General features: G+C 45.7%; 1 protein-coding gene across 2 annotated transcripts; it reads right to left on the bottom strand.

Annotated features, from left to right (window-relative positions):
* Window positions 1-693: 693 nt before the first annotated feature.
* On the bottom strand, window positions 694-26,071 carry STAG3 (STAG3 cohesin complex component). Of its 2 annotated transcripts, none has more exons than XM_057528682.1 (34): window positions 25,937-26,071; window positions 24,194-24,376; window positions 22,964-23,066; window positions 22,449-22,565; window positions 20,902-20,998; window positions 20,100-20,176; window positions 19,611-19,815; window positions 19,029-19,180; window positions 15,791-15,864; window positions 14,724-14,847; window positions 14,137-14,235; window positions 13,850-13,929; window positions 13,413-13,520; window positions 13,031-13,145; window positions 12,763-12,868; window positions 12,472-12,575; window positions 12,137-12,229; window positions 11,938-12,027; window positions 11,482-11,682; window positions 11,292-11,362; window positions 11,097-11,184; window positions 10,539-10,619; window positions 10,359-10,451; window positions 10,029-10,197; window positions 9,798-9,934; window positions 8,924-9,025; window positions 8,258-8,406; window positions 7,871-7,999; window positions 7,620-7,777; window positions 3,589-3,763; window positions 3,238-3,339; window positions 2,859-2,937; window positions 1,719-1,775; window positions 694-1,142 (listed from the first exon to the last, which is right to left on the bottom strand). In XM_057528682.1, exons 2-34 carry the CDS (start codon window positions 24,364-24,366, stop codon window positions 1,134-1,136), a joined length of 3,717 nt encoding a protein of 1,238 aa, XP_057384665.1. In that variant the 5' UTR covers window positions 24,367-24,376; window positions 25,937-26,071; the 3' UTR covers window positions 694-1,133. The 2 variants fall into 2 exon arrangements, with proteins under 2 accessions (XP_057384665.1, XP_057384664.1); XM_057528681.1 differs by lacking the exon at window positions 25,937-26,071 and adding an exon at window positions 25,285-25,445 and having other exon boundaries at window positions 1,719-1,778.
* Window positions 26,072-26,085: the final 14 nt, after the last annotated feature.

Genomic DNA, 26,085 nt, shown 5'->3' with positions numbered 1-26,085 from the left:
CCAGCATCCAGAGGCTATTTTGTGGCAGTCTGGGTGAGAGATGATAGCAAGCACTGAGAGAAGAGGGAGATCAGAGACATTCTGGAGAATAACCTGCCAGGACTTGGTGAGGAACTAGCTAGGGAAGGAAAGGATGAAGGAGATGGTGGGGGTGAGGATTTGGGGCTGGTCATTCAGAATAACTTCTAAGTTTCTTCCCAACTCTCAGATACTGAGATTCTATAAAAGTCCAAACTATGACAGATGGCTCTGGGATGAGGGCATGAAATTATCCCTGGAAAGAACTATTGAGTGAAGGCTGCCAAGATATGTGGACTGGCCTGGTCTCAGTGGAGGTGGGACGGGTAGGTCCACCCTTCAACCGATCAGGATGCTACTCTTACCTTCCCTCTTCAGCCTAAACTGTCTCCACTAGATAAACTACTCAAAGGCAGCCAGTCTCCCACTTACTAAGCAATACATTCCTAAGAGCCAGTGTACAAAGCACCTAGCGGGTGTGTGTGTGTGTGTGTGTGTGTCCACTTACTAAGCAATACATCCCTAAGAGCCAGTGTACAAAAGCGGGCTGTGTGTGTGTGCAGGGGTGCAATGAACCTGTACATGGGACCACAGGGCTAGGCAGAGCTGCGTTAAGACTCCAGGAAAGAACCTGACCTCCATCAGTTTAACAATCTCTCAAGCCACAACCTGGAATTGACTCAAACATGTTTATTGAGCTAAATCAGCAAGGCACAAAAGAGGCTAGGAAAGACATTCCCAAAATACAGAAAAACGAATGGGCTCCTTCCATTCAACACAGGCAGTGCCCCTCTCCAATACTGAGGCGAAGCTCCCACCCCTCCAAACAAACAGCAGAAAATAGGCACTCTGCTCAAACAGAGGGACAGAGCCATGGTGCACCAGGAAGGACAGGGGGCTTATGACTGCTCTATCCTAGCAGCACCAGAGAAAGGTCAGTCAGAGAAAGGTCAGGTTAGAAAGGCACAGCCCACCTCTCCTTCCCCTCAGAGACCAGGGGTGGGTAAGTAATGATTCCTTTCGCTCCGTTTCCCATTGGCCTTTTCCAAGTGGTCATGTCGTAGAGGTGGGGAGTGGAGATGGGGAGTGGAGATGGGGAGGGACATAGGGTCATGTCAGAAATCCTACAATGAGAAAGATGAAAGTAAGAGATACAGAGACCTAACAACAGACCAAAGGGCAAAGAGATAACTGCAAGGTCCTCCAGAGGACAACTCTCATTCTCTTCCTGTACCACCCCTCCCCCAGGATACTTCTAAAGCCCCAAGGCAGCTGAGACAGCAGGTCAGGGGCTGTGGCCTTTCTTTCCACCTACTTGACAGGCACATGTGCTACCTGCCAGCATCTCCCAAGGATGCACAAATCCTTTTTTTTTTTTTTTTTTTTTTTTGGTTGCGTTGGGTCTTCATTTCTGTGCGAGGGCTTTCTCTAGTTGTGGCAAGCGGGGGCCACTCTTCATCGCTGTGCGCGGGCCTCTCACTATCGCGGCCTCTCTTGTTGCGGAGCACAGGCTCCAAACGCGCAGGCTCAGTAGTTGTGGCTCACGGGCCTAGTTGCTCCGCGGCATGTGGGATCTTCCCAGACCAGGGCTCGAACCCGTGTCCCCTGCATTGGCAGGCAGATTCCCAACCACTGCGCCACCAGGGAAGCCCGCACAACTCCTTTTAACCTGCCTTCCAGTCTGTGTTGGGGACACTCACCTCAGTGTTCAGCTCTGCAGAATCTAAGAGGTCCAGCCCATGCTCACTGGGGGAAGACTGCTAGAGAGAATGGGATCAAAGATCAGAAGGGTCCCTCCCCACTCCCATCACCTGCAAACAACAACAAAAGGTCCCTTTCCAGTCTCTTGCGGCAAGCTTGAAGGCTGGGGTAGGTCCCTGAAGCAGCCAGGGAGGGAAGAGGGGCAAAGTCAGAGTGGGCAGCAGCATCAGAGTCATCAGAGAAGTGCTTCCTCTCCTGGCCTGCCAACTGAGACCCTTAAATTCGTTCAGCTTTGGAACGAGAGAACGGGGTTTTCCCTGAGGGGACTTTAGGAAAGACTAATAGAGGCCTTGCTGTCTAGTCTCTGGGTTGAACATGTTATCTGGTTTTCCCTTTGAGCACAAGACCTCCACTCGCCTCTTCTACTGTGTCCTTTCTCCACCTTCAAAGAGCAGAGAAGGGAGCAGAACAGCAGCAGACACACAATCCTTTTCTGTTTATAAGGCGCCTTCACTTCGTATTTTGTGTAAAAGGTCCATTTTAAAGATGAGGGGGTTGAGAGGGGTTAAGGAGCTAACTTGATAAAGTGGTAAAACGGAAGACTTCTAGGTCTCCTCACTCGAATTCCATGCTTTTCCTACTGAACCGGCAGCATATCCTCCTGAGGAAGCAGGCAGGCAAGGGTAGAAAATGGAGTGACTGGAGGAAGAGGGGCTGGGGCAGCCCTGTAAGGAGAGAGGAAGGAAGGAGGGCTCTGCCTGTGTGCATGTGTTATGAAGAGACTTGCTGAACGGGCTGCAAGGTTGGACTGGGTGACCTTCCATCTCTATCTAGCTCTAGGACTCCCTTTAATTCTTAGGAGATTAAGAGGAAAAATACCTATAAGGGGATTGAGAGTGTGGGAGTGCTATTCCAGTCCTTTTTGGTATTTAAAATTTTTTCCCCCTATTTCCTTAAAGTCCAAGCAAAGTCAACAGCAACTTACAAACCCTTCCTCCTTTACTCTATGATTCTTTCAAAACGTCTTGGGCAGCTTCCAAGGACAGGGCATCATCAGGACAGAGGAGAATCACAATAGTTTCTCTCCCTCACATCTGCTTCCAGTTCTAGAGGGAGAAGGGACTGTTGGATCCACTCACCTTGTCTGTACCTTGCCACTCTTCACTTAAGTCATTCTGAATTTCTAATTCTTCTTCATCCTCTTCCATCAGGCTGAGCCTGGAAACAGTGGCAAAGAGTAGAGGTTTTCAAGGACCCCTGAGAGTTTCTCAGAGGCACCCCAGGGGAAGAGGGTGGGCAGTAAGCAGACCAGGGCTCCAGAGTCCTACTCCAGCTTCAATCAAAGCAGCTCTACTTATACCTGTTTTACATACTAGGGTTCCACGTTACACTGGAAGGAAGTGTTCTGTGGTTAAAACAAGTCCACAAAGGACCAGCATAGAAGCAATGAGAAGGAAAGAACCCCCTCACAATGGGTGACAACTGAAGTGAAGACAGAAGATGATGAGAAAAGCTCACCGGGTCAGCCGGTTGCCCAGACCAGGATGCAAAGAGTTGAGTGGAGTCTGGAAATGCTGTGGACTCGAGGACCTTAACCTCTGGGCACCTAAAAGGGACTGGCTGTTGGGAATGAAGGTGGATCAGTGACAAGGGTTAAAAATAAAGGTAAAAAGAGGAGGTAAAGTGGCCAGCATGAAAGCCAGTAAAAAGCTCAGAGTGGAGGGAAAAAGAGAAAATGTAAAGCTAAAGAAAGGGGAAAGGACCGGAGAAGAACCCGAGAATGAAGGGGTGCTGTGGGAGGGAACAACACAACAGAAATGACGAGACACCAAACTGGGACATCACAGCCGGGCTCTCCTGGGGCCGCACCCTTGAGTAAATGCCAATTCTGAGCCGCCGCCTTCTTCCATCTCTTCCAATCCCCCCAGGGGCTGCCTACTTTTCACAGCCGTTGAGGTGAGGGTGGGTGTGGGTGGGATACTGTTCAGCTGTAGGCTTTCCTCCTGTGATGCGGAGATGTCCTCTCTGTGCCGCCTGGAGGGGCCTGCAAAGCAGCAGAGGCACATGTTAACTGTAGACCAGGTACCACCACAGACACTTTTAGTTTTTCAAGACCTGCTCAGGATTTGGTAAGGAAAAGTTATAAAAGAAGGGAATGGAAAATCTAGATGGTCTCATTATGATACGACTAAAAACGAGTACAGCCCTATGTACTATAAAAAGTAGGGTTTACAGAATTGTACCAAGGACTTGTCCAAGAAAATCTCATTACACAGCTTAGAAAACAAGAAGGAAAGAGACATACATTCCAGATAAACAGTAACATACAAACACAAATGTGAGAGAGGGTTGGAGTCCCTAAGATTGAGAGGTCTCAGTTAATCAATGAAGACATCTGAGATCCTATTCATTCAAGATTTCTGTAGTGAGAAAAAGCTTAGAATGGCCTGAAATGAGGGAGGAAACATGAGGGTTAAGGAGAAACAGAAAAATGGGAGACTGGATTTTTTAGAAGCCAGAAAAAAATGAGATAACTGCAATGTCAGCACAGTTCTAATATGAAGGGTAAATGGAAGACCTGGGGCTCAAAATATTAAGGACTCTCTCCTGCAGAGCTCCAGGAAGGCAGAGGAGGAGAAAGAACCCCAAAATGTCTTAGAAAACCTAGGTAATGCTATTTTTAAAACATAAGTCAAATCCATATTAGTATCTGTCAACTGTAAATGTTCATACCCCCATTATCCTCCCTCCCCACAGCCTTGTTTGTACACTGAACTGGCAACCGGAGAGTGAGCTGCTTCTGGTTTAAGCAGAGGGCTACCGAAACAGGGAAGAGCCACATCCGTGAGCTTGTGTTCCCAGAGAATAAACCTTGGGACCCCACGTTGACTCCTAATCTCTCCAACCTATTATCACTGGCGTAATGTCCACGGATTCAGCCCTGGGACCTCTCCCTATCTCCATCTTCACTGGCTTCCTTAGCCATTCAGGTTCATGACTTTAAGTACCAACTCCCACATCCATCTCAAGCTTCTGCCTGCCCCCCTCACTCCAGATTCCTGTCTGTCCAACATCTCCAGCTGCAGTAACATGGCTCATACCAAAGCCCTGGTCTCATTTCTCACTCACAGCCTTCCCCATCTCAGTTGCTATCAACTCCATCCCTCCAATTATTAGGCCAAAATCCTTGGAGTCATCCTCAACTCCTTTCTTTCTTACATCTTACATTCTTTCTTATCATGAGGTCCTATCAGTGATATCTTGGAAGTACGTCCAGAATCTGGCCGCTTCTCACCACGTCCGCCGCTCCCCTGGCTCACGCACTCTCATCTCCTGTCTGGGCCCCCACAGCAGCCTCCTCACCAGTTCCTTGGCTTCAACCCCTACCTCTCCTTCGGTCAGTTCTCAACACAGCAGCCAGAAGGAACCCCTTAAAATTTAAGGCAAATCCTGTCACTCCTGTGCTCAAATCCTCCAATGTTTACCCATCTCACTCTGAGTAAAAGCTGGAGTCTTTATTCTGGCTTGTATGCTCTGGACTCCTACGACCTCTTTGGTTTCATATCCTCCAGTCTCCATTCAGCAATACCGGCCTTCTCTGCTGTTCCTTGAACGTGCCAGAGACATTCCCACCATGGCCTCTGGACCGGCTGCATCCTCTAGTCTGCTATTCTGACATACACAAGGCACCCCCTCTCTCACTTCCTTCAGTTTTCTCCCCTGCATTCATGTTCTCTCCAAGGCCTTCCCCTGATCACTCTTTATAAGACTGCAATCCCCGCCTCACCAGTATTTCCCCATCCTCTTCCACAGCATGCATCACTGTCTATCTGACACTGTTTGAAAGAAAGTTCACTGCAGTATTCCCAGCACAATTGAGCACAAGGTGCTCAGTAAGTGTCTGCTGAATGAACAATGGAACCGATCTTTTCAGTTTTCTCCTACCTTTACAAACTGTTTTAGGCAAACCAATCTATACATCTATGTACTTTGGCAAACTCTTACCTTTCTATGTTCTGCTTGTGCTCTTCTGCTAGCCCATGATACTCACTCCTCCTCTGTTCAACTTATATAAATCTTACCCATTTTTCAAGATCCAGCTTAAATCCCATCTTCTTGATAAAGCCTTCATAGATCAACTAAACTTAAAATGATACCTTCCTTCCCTGAATTCTATAGCATTCATCTGTCAAATCCCTGGGAATTTATTACTTCCTGGTGACTTCAGAACTCAGATTTTCTATAAATGTATTTTCTTTCTTTTCTATTAGATGGTAAGCTGCTTGAGAATCCTTCATGGCCTCTAAAACACCTAACACAGTATCTTGCATATAGTACGTCCTTAGGTGGTATACAAAAGACATTAAAAGGAATTCATACCCTACCTCACAACACACACAAAAATTAACTCAAAATGGATCACAGACCTAAATGTATTAGCTGTAACTAGAAAACTCTTAGAAGAAAACACAGGAATAAATCTTTGTGACTTTAGGCAATAGCTTCTTAAGACATCAAAAGCACAAACAACAAAAAAAATAAGTTGAATTTCACCAAAATTAAGAACTTCTGTATTTCAAAGGACACCATCAAGAAAATTAAAAGACAACCCACAGAATGGAAGAAAATTTTTCTGTACCATACATCTGATAAGAGACTTTTGTCTAGAATATGTAAAGAACTCAACAAGAAAAGGACAACCCAATTTTTAAATGAGCAAAGGATTTGAACAGACATTTCTCTGAAGAAGATATACAAATAGCCAATTAAGCATGTGAAAAGATGCTCAACAGCATTAGTCCTCAGGGAAACAAATGCAAATTTAAACTACAATGAACGAGATACCAATTCACAGCCACTAGGAGATGGATAAAATAAAAAAGACAATAACAAGTGTTGGCATGAATGTAGAGAAACTGGGGCCCTTGTACATTGCTGTTGGGATTGTAAAATGATGTAGGCACTTTGGAAAACAATTTGGTAGTTCCTCATAAAGTTACACATAGAGTTACTGTATGATCCAGCAATTTCACTTCTTAGGTATATCTCAAGAGAAGTGAAAACCTACATCCACACAAAAACCTACACATGAATGTTCACAGCAGCATTATGCCTAACAGTCAGGAAGCGGAAACAACCTAAATGTCAATTAACTGATGAATGGATAAATAAAATATGGCATATCCACAAATGGAATGTTATTTGGTCATGAAAAGTTATGAGGTACTGATAAATACTAAGTATGGATGAACCTTGAAAACATGATGCTTAGTAAAAGAAGACACACAAGGCCACATACCATATGATTCCATTTATACAAAATGTCTAAGAATAGGCAAACCCAGAGACAGGAAGTACACTAGTTATACTGCCTAGGCTGAGGGAATGGGGAGAATGGCGAATGACTACTAATATTTTAAAATGTACACTAAAAAGCACAAACTAACACCTCAAACTTATGATTTCTAGGATATAACCACTTAAGATGAGACTATATTAAAAAAAAAAGAAAATCAGTTTAAAGAAAAAAACACGTAAATTGTAAGACAGGTAGTGATCTGAAGATTAAAAAATCATGAAGGTTATATAAAAATCTTTAAAAATTGGAAAATAACAAGATGTCACAGAGAGGCATCCTAAATGTACAGATTTCTTAGTTCCATCTCTGGTTTTATGATTAGTTTCTACTTCATTTTTCACAGAAGTTCGCTGTTTTTAGTTGGCTAGATAAACCTTGAAGAAAATGAGTACCCTTAATGATAGTAGGTGATCAATGAAATACTTATGTGACCAAACGCAAGAGTTTGAAGGAGGCAAAAGCCAATATGCTGCTTATGTAGGTAGTGGCGATCAAGGAAGTAGCACTGAGCACCCTGATACCTGCATTCACAGCACTTTACCTTCAATGCGCCTCTTCTTGGAGCTGGGGTAGCCCTGAGGGTTGGCCTCTGCTGTACTCTCTACAGGGCTGAGGGACTGGCAGTAGGTGGTGACTGGACCCCAGGGACGGCCAGGTGCCTGGGAGACACGTTGCAGACACTTTTCCAGGTAGGACAGTCTAAGAAAGGGGTGGGATGGAGAGGCTGAAGTGGTCACAGGCCCTCACCACACCCTTCTTCTCTAACCCCCATCTTTATCCACCCTAACTTACAGCAGCTGCTTGTCCTGATGGAAGAGTCGGGGGGAGAACTCTGAAAGGAGCTCCAGGAATGCCAGATTTGGGGGCTGACTGGAGGAGCCAGCTGGAGGAAGCTCAGACAAGGAGAACCTGATGCCTTCCCTTGGTTGAGCAAAATCATTTTAGGAAGATAGTCCCTTCCCACTTCCCTCCCAGGGCTGAGGCATCCTGTCCAAGTGCTTCTTCCCCTGGACCCAGCCTGTCTCCAAAGGATACCCGCTCACCAACTCTACTGCGACTCCTCGGCATGCTTACCCTCCCCCTCTGAGACCTCACTCCCAGCCCTCCCTGAACCCAGCCTCTGGCTCAGCCCTCTTAGAAAGATTCAAGTACCTTGCTTTCCAACCAATACTTCCTTACTTGTGTAGCATGACCACAAGGTCACGGTTCTGTAGCTGCTGGGGTCCAAAGCTCAAGGCAAACCTCCTGGCCAGGTCCCTCATCTCGATGAAGGCTGGAAGCTCATTCAGGCCCTGGGGCCCCTGTTCCTGCAGCAGTTCTGTGTATAACTGTGTCCAGGGGACATGGCACATTTGGGAAAGGGAGGAACAAGATAGAAACAAGGAAGTATAGCATTCCCTTCTCTGCCCAGAAATCCAAAAGGGCTTGGGACACCATCTGCTATTTTTACTCTTTCTTTCCTCCTAGGACACTGACCCTATTCCTGACCCCCTTGCAAGAGAGAGGCTTCACCCTGCTCTGTAACAATAAAAATGTCTGTAGTAACTGAAGGGGTTGAGAGAGAACAGACTAGAAAAAGAATGAGGAATTCCCTATCACTTTACTGTTGGTGCTCCCATGTCCTAACTGGCATGGAGTTTCTATGGGGTTGGCGTGGAAACTGCCCAGACAGTTAAAAAAATACTTTTTATGGCTCTACTAACTGTGAAGGTGACTGTCATGTGGAATAAAAGCCAAAGTAAATCAGAAACTTCCTGCTCTGAAGGATCTCACGTTCTAGACGGCTGTGGGTGGGCTGCAGGGAGGGCACGTCAGGTCTGAGGCACTGTAGGCGGAAGGGCGTACCTGCTTGAGGCTCAGCAGCAGGATTCGGGAACAGTGACTTCGGTCGATCTGCCTTGCTCTAGTTAACGTTTCCTTGATAATGTCACCATAGTCATTGTAGAACTGATGGAAAGGAAGTGGAGAAGATACTGTCTGACCACAGGAAAAAACTATTTGTTTTGTTTCTTTCTTCACAGCCCTAACCGTATCTCCTTCCAAAACAGCCTTAGGTAGGGAAATGTGAACCTAAGCATAAAACAACTCATACTAGACCACACCTCTAACCAACAGGTACAAAGCCCCAAAGAAATCAGTTTAGGCAAATAAGGGAAGAAACTCTGCCCTGAGCCCATTTCTTGGAGAAGAAGGGTAGTAAGCGTGCCAGAGCCCAGTGTCATCCAGCACCGAAGCCTTTGCTATTTGTCTTTCCCGACTAGAACAGAAGCTCCAGGAAGGAGGAACCATTGACTATTTTGTTCACTGAGGTGTCCTTAGTGCCTGGGATAGTACGTACTCAATGAACAGAAATCAACACAATGGTGGGTTGAGGAAATGAGGTATATATCTAGGTATCTCGTGAGGATTGAACCCTCTTCCATTCTTATTTCCCTTTCTTACATTACCCCATTCCATAGACTAGATTCACATTAAAAAAAAAAAGTCTGGACAAGAAGAATAAGATACTTTCCCTCCAATGAGTTTCTTCCTCCTAACAGTTTTTTCTCCATTAACTATTTACTACTAAGTCTCTTTTCTTTATCCCTTTATTCTAAACTATTGGCCTTCCCCCCTGCTTCTCCTTTTAAGCCTGATACCATCATCTCCCCAACCCTCCTTTCTGTAGTGCTACAGCATCTGCAGCCATGGCCGTGCTCAGCTTGGCGCCCTGCTGTACCTTGTTGTAGTGTTTGAAAACATCCGAGGCTGCGTCCATCTCCAGCACCCCATAAAGCAACAGCTTGCAGAACCCAGCCAGGAGGCGGCGCCGCTGGTGCAGCTGCTCTATCTGTAAATGATCCTCCTGGGAATGACCTGGTTCACATCAAGTGGAGAATGGAAACATCAGAATCACAGATTCAGACCTCCTGCCCTATATGCCTGAGCCCCAGGTATAGAGCCCCTGTACCACTGCCCAGTTCTCCAGGCTGGATGAAGACGTGGTCCATGAGGAAGCTGGCCAGCTCAGACTGGAGAGTGGCTTCAGGAATAAAGACAAGGGGCTTAAGGAACTCTCGTCCCCCGACAATCATCTGAGGGCTGAAGATGAGCAGCAGATCACTTAACAATACAAAAGCCTGTCAGGGAAAAAAATGAACGCTTAAAAAGGACAGAATATTGACCAAGACAGAAATTACATTGCTAATTTCCCCTCAGAACGGGGTTTCCTCAGACCACAGGGTCGGGGTGGGGGGAATGACTCGCGTCCTGACATCCGCTCACTTAAGTAAACGCTCACCTGCTCCTGAATCTCAGGATCCACATCCGAGAGGCAGTTCTGGCAGAGTTCACAGAAGGTCACCATCCTGCCCTTCAAACTCAACAGCTGCTTCTGTGGAGACAATGGCTTCAGCAGGGAGAAATGAAGGAAGACACGGGCTCCTCCATTCCCGTTCCCCCTACTCAGACCCATATTCACCTGGGAAGCACCTGATCCAGAAACGTGGGTTAGTGTCCAGAGAATGGAAAAATAGACAAGAGTCAAGGCTGGCAGGATCACCTGTAACAACCAAATGTTACAAAATGAGGGTCAGGAGTAAGAGGCAGGTGGGGAGAGAGAGACAGACAGGCAGATACACACAAAGGAGGAAAAAAAGAAAAAAGCAGACAAGAAGAGAGAAAATGAGATTAGGAGAGACCCAATTCCTTTTCTGGTAGAAAAAAACTGATTCTGGAAGTCTTCAGAGGATTCTATCATGAGTAGGAATGCCACCTCTCCCTAATTTATTTAAAGTCTCCTAGACCCGCTCAATATTATCCTTGACTCCCCAGAAACCAGAGAGAATGGCTGTTTTCAGGTGCTGGAAAGTACATTCACCTTCCGAGATTGGGATGGAAGGAACGACACACATGATCAAGATCTCTCTCTCTCATCCGCTCCACAGCCCTGGGACTCAAACTGCATGTGAGGTGGCCACCTAGGACATGGCCCTTAAAACTCCTCTCCTGCCTCCACGTCTCCAACTTGTCTACTTGCCTGGTGAGGAACCTCTCCTGTGTCCACAGCCTTCCGGAGGAGTCGGTAGCACGGCTCATAGAGCTCCCAGCGGGTTAGGTCATGGGCACTTTGGGGGGCGGGGAGAGAAAAACGTTACACTGGAAGAGAATGAGAGAAATCAACCCCACAGACAGCGGTAGGAACGGAAGAGGGAGCAGGAGGGGAGCTGCTCACTTGTAGAAGGCAGAGAGGCGCTTCAGAGTGGCTGCCAGACTGTACACCTCATCCTCATCTAGGAAGGACGACTGAGGAAGAAAGAAGGTCCACAATGGGATTTTCCCAAGAACTCACAGATCCACACCCCCATCTTGGGGCCTCTCCCACACAAGTCTGGGGTGTCCTGTCATGCAGCCCCACTCCCAACCTGCAGCTGCTCTTCAAGCTCCTGCTGGAAGCGGTCAGTTAGCAGATCCACAAGCTGGCTGCGGGCAAAGTCCACCCGGCTGAAGAACGTGAACTCCGGATTACAGAGCAGATAGAGGGCATGAGCACCAGCCTCAAGCACCGCTGGTTCCGCGTGCTTCACCACCACCTCTTGGAGCTGCTGCAGGAGCAGCTCCAGGTGCTGAGAGAGAAAAAGGTGGGAGAAGACCGTGCTGTGGGGGGGCGGGGAGGACAACTCCTCCGGAGGGGACTAGAGGTGGGGAGAAAAGAAACAGGGTCGAAAGCTTTAAACTTCAAGGATAAAATGCCTCAGAAAGGGAGGGCTTATTGGTTTTTCTAGAATCCAGGTTCTTGAGAAAAACCGGATACTAGCAGTAGAACCTTTGGCCCTAGGACGAAAGTAGCAAAGTATAGGGAACGTGTCCTCCTCTCTCACTTTCTCCAAGCGCCTGGTGCAGTAGATGTTGAGGTCAAAGTAGTTGAGAAGCTGCAGCAGGGGAGCAACCTTCTCTGCATCAGCTGAGAACTGTGGTGATTGAGAGGGAAGCCTACTTATTACCTGCTATACTGCTAATCTGGAGGCCACTTCCTTCCACCCGCTCATTCCCAGAGGCCGAGCAGTGGGGCACCTCTACCTTGGCCAGGAGCTGGGGGAGCAGGGGGATGAGGTGCTCAGTCAGCTTCACCTTGTCATCGGCTTGGATCTTACGTTCTTTGGGGGTTAAGCCCTGGAATTACAATCATTTGGGGGTGGGGGTAAAAGTGTGTGTACATGTATTCCTCTGCCCAACAATCTTATCTTCCCAGGAAGGAAAACTCAGCAGCTCCCTTCAGATTTCTTTCTCTGGAAATGGAATTCTTTGAGGGGCAGAGGAAGGAGCACCCGAACCTAAGACTTGAGGGTTAGGACGGACAATACCTGCCTGGATTTAATATTGCTAACCAACCTACCCTGCCACTCGTGCCATACCTTCCTCCCCGTGACCCGCCCCACAGGCGGGTGACCCTCGGAAGCTTGCCGGACACTGGACACAAGGATTTCTATCAGTGTGCTCTCCTGTACGTCGCCCAGGTCTAAGGTGGCAGGAGGATGGAAAACACAGAATCACAGGGTGGCCACCCTCCATCTCCAAGGACCCCACCGCCCCACCGCCCCACCGCCCAAGACACCTATGCCTTTCACAAGTCAGGAGAGAAATCTCTCCTGGTTTCCTACTAGGAGATGAGAGGTCCCCTGCCCTGGCTACCAGGTGGCACACACTCTGGTCCTTCTCCAGCAGCAGGCTTGTCAGACTCTCCCAGTCCTTCAGCTGAGGCCCCGCACAGTCCCACAGGCTGTCTACTAAGTATGCAGCGTGGTAATGGAGCTGTGGAAGAAGACAGATGTTAAGTTACTGAAGCCACATGTTAAAACTCTAGGAATTGGCTACTAACGAACCATTTCTCTCCTTTCTGCAGTGCCAGCTCCCATCCTTCTCTACCTGAAGGTCTTACGCATGAGAGCCCAACAGCTCCTTTCCATACGTCACCTCACTCTCCACAAAAAAGGACAGCAGAAGGTGGAAGAAAGTCCTCTGGGAGCACGGACTTCGGCGTCGCTCTCTCTCACCCACTGTTCTTGTCTCACACTCAGGGTAGAAGAGCCTGGTAGAGGGGACACAGGGAAAGGGCATAGCACGGAAGGAAGTAAGCAGTGCAACAGTTACCATGGAAGGAAGAAACAGTCCAAGGAGAGGATTAAAGGAAAAAGAGGCGCAGAGCTAAGGAAAGCCCCAAGGCGTTGAGAAGGGAAGGAGACACCAAGGGAGACTTTATAGGTATGGGAAGTCCTTAGAAAGAGCAGCAGCAGATGATGGAGAGAAAACAACAGATGATGGTGTTGAAGGAACAAACGAAAAGAGGCCCACTCACTTCCAGTACAGAAACTCCCCTACAGCAGAGGCCAGGGCTCTGTTAGAGGCGTACACAACAGGGTAGATGCTCTCACAGTCTGCCTCTGTCAGCACCCCTTCCATGTTCCTGCCAGGAGAAAAGCAGAAGAAGCAGGTGGACATAGATGTCGTCCTCTAGCACAACTAAGGCTAGAAACAAAAAGGGAAAACCAACAAGGATTAACTCACAAAGAACTTTCAAATGGAAGAGTGGAAAACAGAGGGATATGAAGAGTTAGAGAAGATAGGAAATTTGCCCCCTGGAGATCCTGCAACTTGGGAGTGACCTCTGTCTTTCAACCTGTATATAAACAAGAGTCAACCTACAATCCGTGGAGGGATAGGACTCTGGAAGGGCCTGTCTGATGCTGAAAAGGTAAGTCTGAGATGCTTGCCTCTCCACTTCCCAGGACTCACTTAAGGATAAGTGTTAGTAACCTGACGGCCTCCACTGCCACGTCATACTCTCGGTCCATGACCATGGAAACCAACCGGTCCTGTAAGAAGGAGAACATTGCTCAATAGCTCATTGTATCCACCCCAAAACACCGTTTTCTTAGAATCTGAGGGATTCCTAAAGACAGGGTGTAGAAGCAGACACTGGGATATCTATGGATATATAAAAGTAACAGACATGGATAAACGAGGTGGGGAAATGGGAACCACAGACAGAGCCAAGCACAGGAGCACTGTCCTGATTTTACCTTAAAGCGGCTGGTAAAGAGCTCCAGGCGTGCAGTCCAGTCTCGGTTGCCGTACAGCCCTTTTAGAGCCTTCAAGCACTTCAGACGGACTTCTCGATGCTACTGAGGAGAAGGGAAATGTGGCCGACTCCTCCTCTACTCACCCCCACTGGGCCTCCATACTTCCCTCTCAGATTACTCATTCTGGGCCTGGGTGTCCTCTGTATTGAGGACTCTGAAATGTCTCAGAGACAATGAACAGCTGTCTTCTCACTTAAAATCCAAAAGGATCACAGCAGAATTTAGCAATCATGATTAAAAGGATCTTTTGGCTACCACCCTAGCACTTGCATTACCACCCTGTCAATAACTTTCTCGCCTTTCTATAGGGAAAGTCTTTCTCCACTCGACTGTGGTTTTGAGGCATTTAATCGCCGAGATATATCTTTCTCTCTCCTAACTTATCCTACCCTCCCAAATACTGGGGGAGTTTCGAGGTTCAGTGTCTTGATGAGCTGATCACTGACCACTAGTGAAACACCTAAGTGGCAGTACCAGGAAAAGCTGAAGCATCCTAGGGCAGGGAAGAGGACTGACTCAACTCTCACCTTATCATGCAGGGTCCAGCCAATATATTTTAAATAGCTGTCAGTGAGGAAAGAGGTACTGTAGCTTTGCATCCAAGACCCAAGCTCCTCAATGCAGATAGCACGGATCTCAGGAAGGACATCCCTAGGCACAGAGAGAAACTGACCCTTATTACCTTCTCTCCAAACTCACTTTCCATCCCAGCAGATATCTCTCTGTCACAGGAGAATCTATTTTCTTGACTAAACACCAGGTACTAGGCCTTTCATTTCCTCCTCCCAATGTGAGTATTTTAAAAAGTGAACACTTTATTTCTGTAACCAACCTATAAAATAGTTGAACTTATCCTCCATGCCCCTTTTAAAAACTGATTTTGGAATTTAATTTAGCTGTTGCCCAAACTGCGTGTGTGTGTGTGTCTAACTGAGGTACAGTTGATGTACAATATTATATAAGTTTCAGGTACAACATAGTGATTCACAATTTTTAAAGGTTATATTTATAGTTATTATAAAATATAAGCTATATTCCCTGTATTTGTACAATATATCCACGTGTCTGTTTTGCTTCCACTTCAAGATAAGATTACATCAGCTAAAGGGTTCTGGAAAGGCAGAGGTTGAAATCTAGGTAAGAGTGAGACACAAATACTGAGGAAGAAGTTCTTTACAGTATAAAACTCCCCTGCCTTTAGCACAGTGTAAGGCGCAGTGAAGTGGGCTAGGAAAAGGCTTGCCGAGCTGTACACCCTCAGAAAGGCCCTGCCTTTTGGCTCTCTGCTCTTGTCCTCTCAAGGCTCAAGCCCCAGGAAGATGGGGGAGGGGAGGTCTCAGGCAAAGCTGGAGCAGAAGAATACTCAGCAATGCCTTACCCTCTTATCGTCTCTCCCAGAAGAGTTTACACAATCCTTTGTAGGCGGGGATAAACTAAACCTAATTTGGAACATTTGTTGTTAGAGTTTTTGCCCCTGCTGCACTAGCTGTGGGACTAACCAGATAACTCAGGGTTAGGAGGAGACCTTGTCACACTTCCACAGACTCCATAACTGAGGACCAGCTGCTTCAATGAGAGGAGCCCAGTAACTCACCTGTACCGATGTACAAAGACACCCCTGAAGAGGGCATTCATCATTCCCTCAATCTCCTCTTGATGCTCTTGGAGCTGGAGGACAGGGAGTAACAGGTCAATCTCTCATGTCCCCCAATAATATAAGGCCACAAAAATATAAGAAAAGCATGACATCCACCTACTTCCTATTAATAAGAGGACACAGTCTGAACCTCTGGTATCCTTTGTTCCCTTTTAAACCTTCTAATTTTTTTTTTTTTAATTTTCAGGACATTTGGCTTTATTTCCCACACGTTCATAATACTTCTTTCTCCCCAAGTCATTTTTCCCCCACATGAGAAATATACATCTATAGTAAGGTATGAAAGTTACAGGCCTCTAACTTTCTCTTTCTATGGATTAGATACCTTGGAAAAGAATATCACCTACTCATCCACTTGTGACAGTGGATAGGCCGGTGAAATCAGGCAGTCAATAGATACATCTAAAATACAAAGTTGATGAGAAGGGTGGAGTTTGCAAAAGAAAGTAATGAAACTCATCAGTCAAAAGCAGGGAAAAAGAAAATGTAGCCAATACGTTATCAGAATAGAAAAAGGTTAAACCTTCTAATTCTGGAAGAAGCCGTATAGTCAACTAATGCCTCAGAGATCTGTGTTTGGAAAAAATAATATCCCTTCTGTGTCTCATTATTTTGACTATCTTTGGCTATTCAGAGGCCCTAGCTGGTAGTTATACATGTTTTTTGACTACCAACAATTGGGAAAAAATTTTTAATAAATGCAGTTTGTTTGACAAAAGAAGCGGAACTAACAAAAAAAGAGGAGATTATATCAGTGGTTCTCAACTGGTGGCTCCCAGGGGACATTCAGCAATGTCTGTAGACATTTTTGGTTGTCATAACCTGGGAAGGTACTACTGCCATCTAGTGGATAGAGGCCAGAAATGCTGCTAAACATCCTGTAATGCCAGGACAGCTCCCTAAATGCCATTGTTGAGAAACCCTAGATTAGATGAATAACAGATAACAAGGAAGCAGAATTACAAGGGAACATTCTTTAAGACAACTGCCCCAACTCTTCAATAAATCAATATATTGGGGGAAAATGGGGGGTGGGCAGAGGTTCTGTATCAGAGACTTAAGAAACACAACAACCAAATGTAATGCATAGTCCTTAATTAAATCCTGGTTGGAATTAACCAGATATAAAAGGTACTTTGGGGACAAATGGAAAATTTTAAATATGAATTGCAATTACAAAATATTAGGGAATCATTGTTAATATTTTTGGATATGAAAATGGTATTGGGATTATGTAGTAACATTTTTTTTAGATGACACACTTAAGTCTTTAGGTTGAAATACCAGTATGTCCATAATTTAGTACAAAATAGTAAAAAAAAAAAAAAAATAGATGAGGCAAATGTAGTGAAATATTAGTTAAATCTAGATTTAAATCTAGTTAAATCTAGATTTAAATTAAATAATCTAGTTAAATCTAGATTATTTATATGCAGTGTTCATTCTACCAGTGTTATCTATTTTTCTGAACGTTTGAAAATTTTCTTATTTAAAGGAAAAGGAAAGAGAGGGAGGGAGGGGCTTCCCTGGTGGCGCAGTGGTTGAGAATCTGCCTGCCAATGCAGGGGACACGGGTTCGAGCCCTGGTCTGGGAAGATCCCACATGCCGCGGAGCAGCTAGGCCCGTGAGCCACAACTACTGAGCCTGCGCATCTGGAGCCTGCGCATCTGGAGCCTGTGCTCCGCAACAAGAGAGGCCGCGATAGTGAGAGGCCCGCGCACCGCGATGAAGAGTGGTCCCTGCTTGCCGCATAGAGAAAGCCCTCGCACAGAAACAAAGACCCAACACAGCCAAAAATAAAAATAAATAAATAAATAAATAAATAAAATGTTAAAAAAAGAGAGGGAGGGAAGGAGGAAAGGTGGGTCATCAGTACCAAATTCTATGTAAGTTGAAAAGGGAGACTGAAAAAAGGTCATTGGCTATAGGGATTAAGAAGTCACTGGTTTGGAGAAAATAACTTGAAAGAAAAAAATGGGGATAGAAGCTAGGTAGTGAAAGGATTCAGTTGGATATTAAGGAAGTAAGGAAATACTAAAAGGAAGGATAGAAATGGAGTAGCTTATACAGGAGAATGAAAGAAGATTCAAGGGCTTATATACATTTGTAAGTGGAGAGAGGAAAACAGTGGGGAGGGAGAGATTAAAGACAGAAAGCCAAACGATAACTGATGAAGCAAGAGCCCAGAGAAGTCCAAATAATAGGAGTCACCCTAATGTATATAATTTAAGATTTGAGACACACCCAGTACACATGACGTTTAAGACATACTGACAGTGAAAACAGCAAAAGAGAATCAGGAAGGCATAGATTTTTCTCTAATGATTTAGCATGGAAGATATCCTTGGTGAGAGCTGGAAAACAGTCAACTGGCATAGTTAGACATGATGAGTCCTGCCAACCTCATGGTTGGGGAGGTCTCAAATACTTAGGGGGAATGAGGGGAAAATCAGTGTTAGTCTCATGACAGACACAGCTGTTTGAAGGTTTAATCAGTGTAAAAGATTTTGTTGGGGTTTATGTCCTCCAGTGGTCTTCTTCAAGTTTAACAGGAAACAAAGCAAGTACCTACTATGTGCCCAGCTAGGCAATTTATTCATCTCATTTAATCTTCACAAAAAGAATTATCCCCTTTTTAAAGGAAAGGAAACTGAAGCTTAGAGGTTACATAAGGCCATGGAGCTAGTAGCTAACTGGAACAGAATTTAAACCCAGGAGAGATTGAAAGGCCTGTGTCCTATCCATTCCTTGAAAACTTGGCCTACCACATCAGTGGTTCGCCTTCAGTACTCCTGTGGTAACCTGCATACTGCACACTTGACAAGAAAGTCAATGCTTAACCCCCTGCACAAGATGCAGGCACAACATTTAAACACCTGTGATAATGAATGCAGACAATGGAAACTGAGCAAAAGTGGAATTATAGAGAACTCTAAAATTTACTCTAAACTAGAAATGCTCTATTGAGCCCACATCCCAGAAACAAAGTGAGTATGCAATAACCTCTGACCGGAGGGGTCTATTAAACTATTGCCAGACTCCATCATTCATGATCTGAAAGCTTGCCTGGGGGACTGTGCCTTAGCAGAGAGAAGCTTGGGGACTGATAAGGTGGGCTGCAGCAGCTGTGATGGAAGCCAGGAGAGGAGGGAAGAGGCAGGGAACACTTCTCACCTCTTTGCGTTTCTCCAACAGGCTCTCCAGTCGCTCAGGTGATCTCTGTCCTGGCCCTTTGTTTCGTTCAGCCTCGTACTGACGTTGATTGTTGTCCTTGTGCAGACTCAGTTGGAGGGCAACTCTTACCAGGGAGGTCATCAGCTTCATGGCTTTGAGTCAGTAAAAACAAGATAAAGAGATCATTACTTAAGTCAGAGGGAGGGAGGGTAGGTTCAAAAAAGAAGGAAAAAAAAGGGCAGTGAAAAAGAATAGCTAGAGTAGGGTGACCCTAAAATCCTAAGACTCACTGTTCTGGAGTGGATTTTTTCTCTCCCTAACTCTTTTGGGCTTCCTTTAATCCTTAGCATATTCCCAGTGGTGAGCTATAAGAAACACATTAAGGTTGGAAACTATCACTGTAATCCACTCCTTTTTACAATTCCACTAATGAGAAACTGGATGGAGGTTTGGGATAAAAGAAGCATGACCCTGAAGTAAAGAGCTAGAATGCAGGTAGGAAAGAAGATCCAGGATTGGAGAACAGAGGAAAGTTCTACCAACCCCCAAGAGAACATATACAGAATAAAAGTGACTGCCTACCAGCCAGGGTGCTAGTGTGACGGAAGGCACGGACTTGGGAGTCTGAGAGGCCAGTGAGCAGAGAGATGAGGTTGTCCATAGGGAAGCCATCATAGAGGAGACTATACTGGCACTGATAGACCAACGTCCTCACAAATTCACAGAAGCTGCCCTGGAACTTCTTCCAGGATGGGCCTGGAGCTGTCAGAGGATAGTCTCCTGAGTCCTGTAAAAGAGTTTATGAAAAGGATGGAAAAGTTATTACCAGGTCTACAAAGTCACAGGGACTGGATGTCAAAACCCAATAGTATAGTAAAAATGTATCTCTTATATCTCATTCTCAACTCTACAGGCATATTCAGATAACGTGTATAGGTCCCCTTTGCTCCCAAGAGATTAAACTCCTCTTTCTAAAAGCTATCCTATTTCCCAGAATCCGAAAGAAGAGGATAATGGGCCTTGTATTTTGAAAAAAGAGTGGCAAGAGGATCCTGGACTGTCTTCCTCCACCTCATTAAACTGTTCTGTTAGGTGCTGGATGATCTCCGAGTTGGACATCTTCTTGAACATCTCAGCGGTCACAGTGCCTGAGGAATGGAGGAGATGAGGTACTTAGAAGGCAAATAACAGGACACTATGACCATTTAACATATACATTTGAAGATGAGCTAGGAAATGTACTGAAAAGAGCTTAGGTGGGGAATCAGAAGACCTGAATCCTAGTCATAAATCTGCTACCATCTAACTGAGTACCTGCTATAAGGCAACCTCTCTAGAAAACCCAAGGGAATCAAACAGTGGAAAACTATGGTTAAAAAAAATATTCCAAACAATCAAAAAACAAAGAAAACTATGCCAGATTCTTATAATACAACCTGCAGTCTTATAAGACTAAAGTTAGGTCATGGCCTCTGAGGACCTGGGGCCCCACAACTTCAGTGGAGAAATATGAGATGAAGTGGCTGAGAAATAAGGAATAAGAAAATAAAAGATTATTTCATTTAGAGAAAGGAAGAGTAAAAGTCTGATGGTCCATTTCCAAATTTGTAAACATCATACCATCACATTAGCATGATTATTTATTTTTCTCCAAAGGGTCTTGTCTCCAAACCAATACATTTCCTTACTGGATCACTTCCCTATCTACCTATCAACAATGTAGTTGATACTAGTTAAATAAGTGAAATTTTTCTTATGCTTTTCCCTCTCCATTTATTTAGGAAATGCCTAATCCTACACATCTAAAAGGAGAAAAAGTTTTACAATATAGGAGCAAAGGCTGGGGATTAGAAAAGGGTAGGAGTTTCCTCACCTTTACATCCACATGACCGGATGAAAAAGTTAATGAGCTCCAGGAATCCTGCATCCTGGTCTTGCTTGTAGCTATCCAGCCACTCATCTACCAAGGACTAGGAAAACAATGTGGATGATTTCTATTTCTGGCAATATGACAGACTAGAAATTCTGTATAAGCTTTCTAACTGAAGCATCTAAACTTCTGATTAAAATATTAAAACATCTTTTAAAATGTATTGCTAAACCAGAATGAAAGGTAAAATTCCATAAAAGTCAAAAATGAAGTGAAGGTAGCAATTCTGAGAGATAAGCAAGCTGACTTTTGCTCTGAGGGGTCTCTTAACTACAGACAGAAAGTTAGGAAGCTAACTTTCTGTCCAGATGGCTGCATGGAATGCAGAGCATAGGAGATAGAGCCTAAAGGGCTTCCAAAAAGAGTAGTCCAAAAGGAGACTCCTGCAAAGAGTCACACCCTCATGAAAGCAAGAATGAGAAATAAACCTATAGGTAAGATGGGGCCAGCAAGAAAACTAGCTTGTTATGACCTTAGTGTGGGGTATAGGGAAAAATGAATTGTCCCTTGAGAATTCAAAACCATAAGCCAGTTCCCATATCTGGATTTGCAGTCCAGATCCACATTACCTCTACAATCAAAATACCCTCAATCAGATAATTTAATTAAAAGTGATTCTGGAGTGTCCTCACTCAACCACCAGAAGCAAACGTAGGTTTCCTCTCTTAACAACCCATCTTCAACCCAGGCCCCAAAGAATTCCAACACATAGAAACCAGTAACAAAAATAAAAATAGAAAAACTCCGTATGTTTGAAAATTCTATATTTTTCTAAAAACTATAAAAATCCACACTATACATCAATAAGGGTGAATCTCAAACAACTGAAATAATTTAAGTCACAGAAAACTAAAGAATGACTCATTCACTTAAGTTAAGGAAAACACATTCATTGGTGATAAAATTATAATGCAAGGCAAGGGAATGGTTAACAGAAAATTCATTCTAGTAGTTATCTCTGGGTGGTGAGGGAACTGGGGGAGTAAGGTGGAGGGAAGATACACAAGGGTCTCTACAGCACCATTAAGGTTTCATTTCTTGAGCTGGGGCTAGAGGCCTGGGTGATCACTGAAAAAAAATTTTTAAGTGCATATATGCCTTACATGTTTTTAGATGATAATAGAATTACAATAAAATTATTGAAAAAGAAATGTAAGAAGAGAAAAAATGTGTGGGAAGTTGCCACCCAAGTCCAAGCTTCTTTTCTACATTATCCAATGCCTCTCCTTGTCTCCTCCGTCAATCAATCAAGGCAAAATCTATCCTGTTCTGTGAGACTATTAGGAAAGGAACATTCCCTCTCATGTAAGATCCCCCTTATATCAATCACTCCAAGGATTCACTCTGTGGTCTTACCTGCCTTTCCTGATACAGGTTACATTCACTAAAGTGTCTATATTAAATCAAGTTTGTAGGCACTTGTACTTATCTTTCCACCCAACAAGGGGTGAGAAGGTATCAAGAAACAAAGGTGAGACACTCTGTTTTACCTGCATGTCACTTTTGGCAGCTTTCACAGCATCAAAGAGATCACTGGCTGGTGGCTCTGACTCTTTCTGACCATGAGCACGTACCATTCGGGACCCCTTCTTTGGACGTTTTGCCACCTAGTAAGTGTAAAGAGATCATGAATATCTTTAAAAAGTCAAAGTGACGTTAACACTTGGTCTCATCACACAAGTAGGCTTAAGCTGCCAATTCCACAACAGAGTTTGAGTTACTGACTCAGATTAGAAATAGCTGATTTTTATATTGTAAACTTTATTATTTCTAGTCTCTTGTCCTTTTAAAAGTCCCTAAGCCCCATTCCTGTTCCTCTATACCCTAATACCCTCTTCTCTTATTCTTTGCTCTTCAAAATCTGCCTTCTTCCTACTTCTGTCCCTTAACACTTTTTAAGCCTTGTCCTTTCATCAAGCATATCAGCTGACCTCTTCTAGGTTTTCTTTTGCTGCTTCCCAGACCAGGTTCAAAAACAAAACAAAACAAAACAAAACTGACTCACTGGGGTTGTTTTGAGTGGTCGTTTTGCTGCTCTCTTCCTTACATTTCGTCTCAAGTTGTCTTCGAAGTCACTGCCTTCACCAGCTGACAAAGATTCACTATCCCTATGAGGAAGTGTGGTTCTGCTTAGATACAACACCCTAGTCCCTATATATAAAAGGGTAAATGAATTATAATTTCTTTTTGTCTCTAACTTTACACCCCTCTCCATGAGAAAAATATATTCAGATTTTAAGAGGAGATGAGCTTACTGTTGCCAGGAAGTAGGCACAATGTCTTAAGGGAAAACTTTCACTTGAATAAAGCACTGGAGATGAAGAATGAAGAACTGAGGTAGGTGAAGGACAACCCTTTCTTAGTATCCTCTCTGACTAAGAGAATCAAAAGATATTCACATAAAAAAAAGATATTCATGTAAGCAGTGAGGGGATCACTGCTGAGTAGAGAAAAATGGCTCAGGAAGTCATGTATTACTAATACACAAACCAGAGATTAATATGTGCCTGGTGTTAAATTTTACCCCTTGAAAACAAATTCACGTCTTGTTGATTAGGGTTAAATTTACAAAATAGACATAACCTGGTGCCAAACAGCAGCACGGACAAATAGAAATGATTCAGAAGAGACCAATTAAAATTACCATGGGATATTCTTATAACTGAAGTATAACCTTTAAAAATTGTGAATCATTATGTGGTACACCTGAAACTTATATAACATTGTATATCAACTATACCACAATAAAAAAATTACCAGGGGATAAATCAGACCTTGATTAATTTTTTCCTGGAAAGATTTTTTTAAAACCCAAGACATACTCATATAATCTTCACAGAATAAGCTCATAAATGTTAACAGATAAGGACCTGTTTATAAAACCCCAAACAAAAGAACTACAGGACACCAGCTAAAAAGTATACACCAGTTTTCAGGCACCAAATAAAGAACTCTTTTCCCTTTCCCCCATCTGTGGGCCCCCACCAGAGGCTGTCCGTGAACATACAAAAGTGTTCAGGAAAGGTTCAGACAAGTTGGATGATGGATTCAGAACAGGATGGATTATTCCTGACGCCTCCAACACGTAGGACAGCCGAAATCCAGCCTGTTCTGAACCAGTATAGCATCTCCTGGCTTTTCATACGTCACACACGTGTTGCCACTTTACCCGTCTGTTAAATGAAAACGGGAAAAGCTGCGGACACGGCAACGATGTCCCACCAACCCGACTCACCCCTCCGAAGTCTGGTCCGAGTCCCTGTCATCGCAGGGCACCGCGACAGACGAACTAGAAGACGCAGACAGGCTCCTCGGCCCAGTCCCCAGCGCTCTGCACAGCGGGGAGGACACGCTGCTCGGGGAGGAGGAGCTATGCAGCTGGGAGGAGGACGACCGCAGGGTGGGCATGGTGGTCCAGCTGCGGGAGAGAGCGAGAGAAGGGGGAAGGCTTCCTGCCCCACCGCGTCTCCATCCGCAGCCCTGACGACCCCCCTTGTTTCCAAGGGAACTGCTTTGGAACTCGGGGAGTGGGGGGCCCACAAAAAATAAGACGGAGAACACACTGTAGATCAACTACACGTCAAATTAAAAAAGAAAAAGAAAAGCACAGCTTTTATGGTTTCTCCTGGGATAAACCATAATAGAAAAGAATATTTTTAAAAACGTATGTGTGTGTATAACTGAGTCACTCTGCTGCACAGCAGAGACTAGCACAACATTGTAAATCGTCTATTACTTCAACTGAAAAAAAAAAATAGACGGAGACAGTCCCGACCTAAGGCATCAGGGCGATAAAGACACCAGGGCCCCAACGCCGGCCTCCGGTTTGGAGTCACTCCCCAAGCACCGAGGAAGGCACACACCAGAGCAGCTTAAAACACACCCCTATCCCCAGGATTCGGAGTCAACTGCCCGTGAAAGGAAACCAGCTCACAGGGTGCAAACGAGAAACAAGAACCCCCCCCAAACCCCCTCACAGAAGCACCTAGACTTCCATTTCTACAAGGCTAGAACGGGACTCCTCAAGGACCCGACTGCGACGCGCTTAACGATTTGGGGCTGGAAGCGCCATCAGAACCAGGCCGGAAACACTGAAGGAGTCACGGAAAGCTCGCATTCTCCATTTTTCCAGAAGAGGCGATCTCTACTCAACGCTGGGCTACGCTATTTGGGCGGAGGAGCCGTCTAACCGCTCAGGAGAGCGACTATCAGCCTTTGGGTCTGGGATTCCTGGCCTCTGTGGAGGAGGGTATGGAGAAGGGAGAGTCCTCTCTCAGGGCCGGAGTGCGGGGAAGGGCGACCGCCTGGGTCAAAGAGGAGCCTCACTGTCTGAACCTGGAACAGCGACTTCTGGCCGAGCAGCGTTGAGGAAAAGTCACCACCGCGGGTCCCTCGGGTCTCTGTTGTCACCCTCCCCCCGACAGCCCCACAGTCCGGCACAGGCGCCCGCCGTTTCCCTTCTGGTGGCAGAAGAATCCAGAAAAACGCGGGAAGGCGCGAGCCGTGCGGTGCGCAGGCGCGAGCCCAACGGCTCGTCTCGGAGGGCAAATTGTCGCGAGGCTTGGGCGTGTGCGAGCTCGTGCTCACCACGTTCCAGTCACGGCGCTCCGGCAGCCTCGTGCGGCCACGAGCTCTTCAGCGTGCCGCCGTGTCACGTGGGCTCCGGCGCGCTGGCCACCTGCTTCAACTCGGCTCCTCCCGGCCCCGCCCCAGCCCCGCCCCTCTGCCCCCAAGTTCCCCCTCCATTGGCCGGGCTTCACACTGCACTAGTAAGAGCTCCTTTAATCTGGCTTCTCAACTGCCACAGGCTGGGTTCCACCCAGGCCCCGCCTTGCGAACCAAATAGCCACGCCTCCGAGGAAGGCCACGCCCTTCCCCCAGCCTCCTTAGTCTTGCCGAGTCCCGCCCCGCTGCCGAGCTTCCCCAGTACATTGGCTTAATTTCTCCCTTGACCCCGCCCCTGAGGCCGGCTCCTTACCATCATTGGCCGGGCCCCGCCCCGGGCCCCGCCTCCTGTCCGGCTCCCGCTCCCATTGTCTCGGCAGATGCCGCCTAGTCCAGCAATCGTGCTCCGTGTTCAGTTTTCGGAGGTCGCGCTCTTTCTCTGGCCGGCGGGGCGATCCCGCT

The sequence above is a fragment of the Balaenoptera acutorostrata genome, chromosome 15 (genome assembly GCF_949987535.1).
Source record: "Balaenoptera acutorostrata chromosome 15, mBalAcu1.1, whole genome shotgun sequence".
Taxonomy (NCBI): Eukaryota; Metazoa; Chordata; class Mammalia; order Artiodactyla; family Balaenopteridae; genus Balaenoptera; species Balaenoptera acutorostrata.
This window is presented reverse-complemented; position numbering and strand designations above follow the sequence as displayed.

What these genes read in the sequence shown, in the direction of transcription:
- STAG3 (XM_057528681.1), bottom strand. Translation starts at nt 24,366, where the DNA reads ATGCCCACCCTGCGGTCGTCCTCCTCCCAGCTGCATAGCTCCTCCTCC. An exon ending in GCCTGGAGAACTGGGCAGTG is followed by an intron (nt 9,935 to 10,028) that starts GTACAGGGGCTC and finishes GATGTGAACCAG; the next exon opens with GTCATTCCCAGGAGGATCAT. An exon ending in CATCAGGACAAGCAGCTGCT is followed by an intron (nt 7,778 to 7,870) that starts GTAAGTTAGGGT and finishes CCCCTTTCTTAG; the next exon opens with ACTGTCCTACCTGGAAAAGT.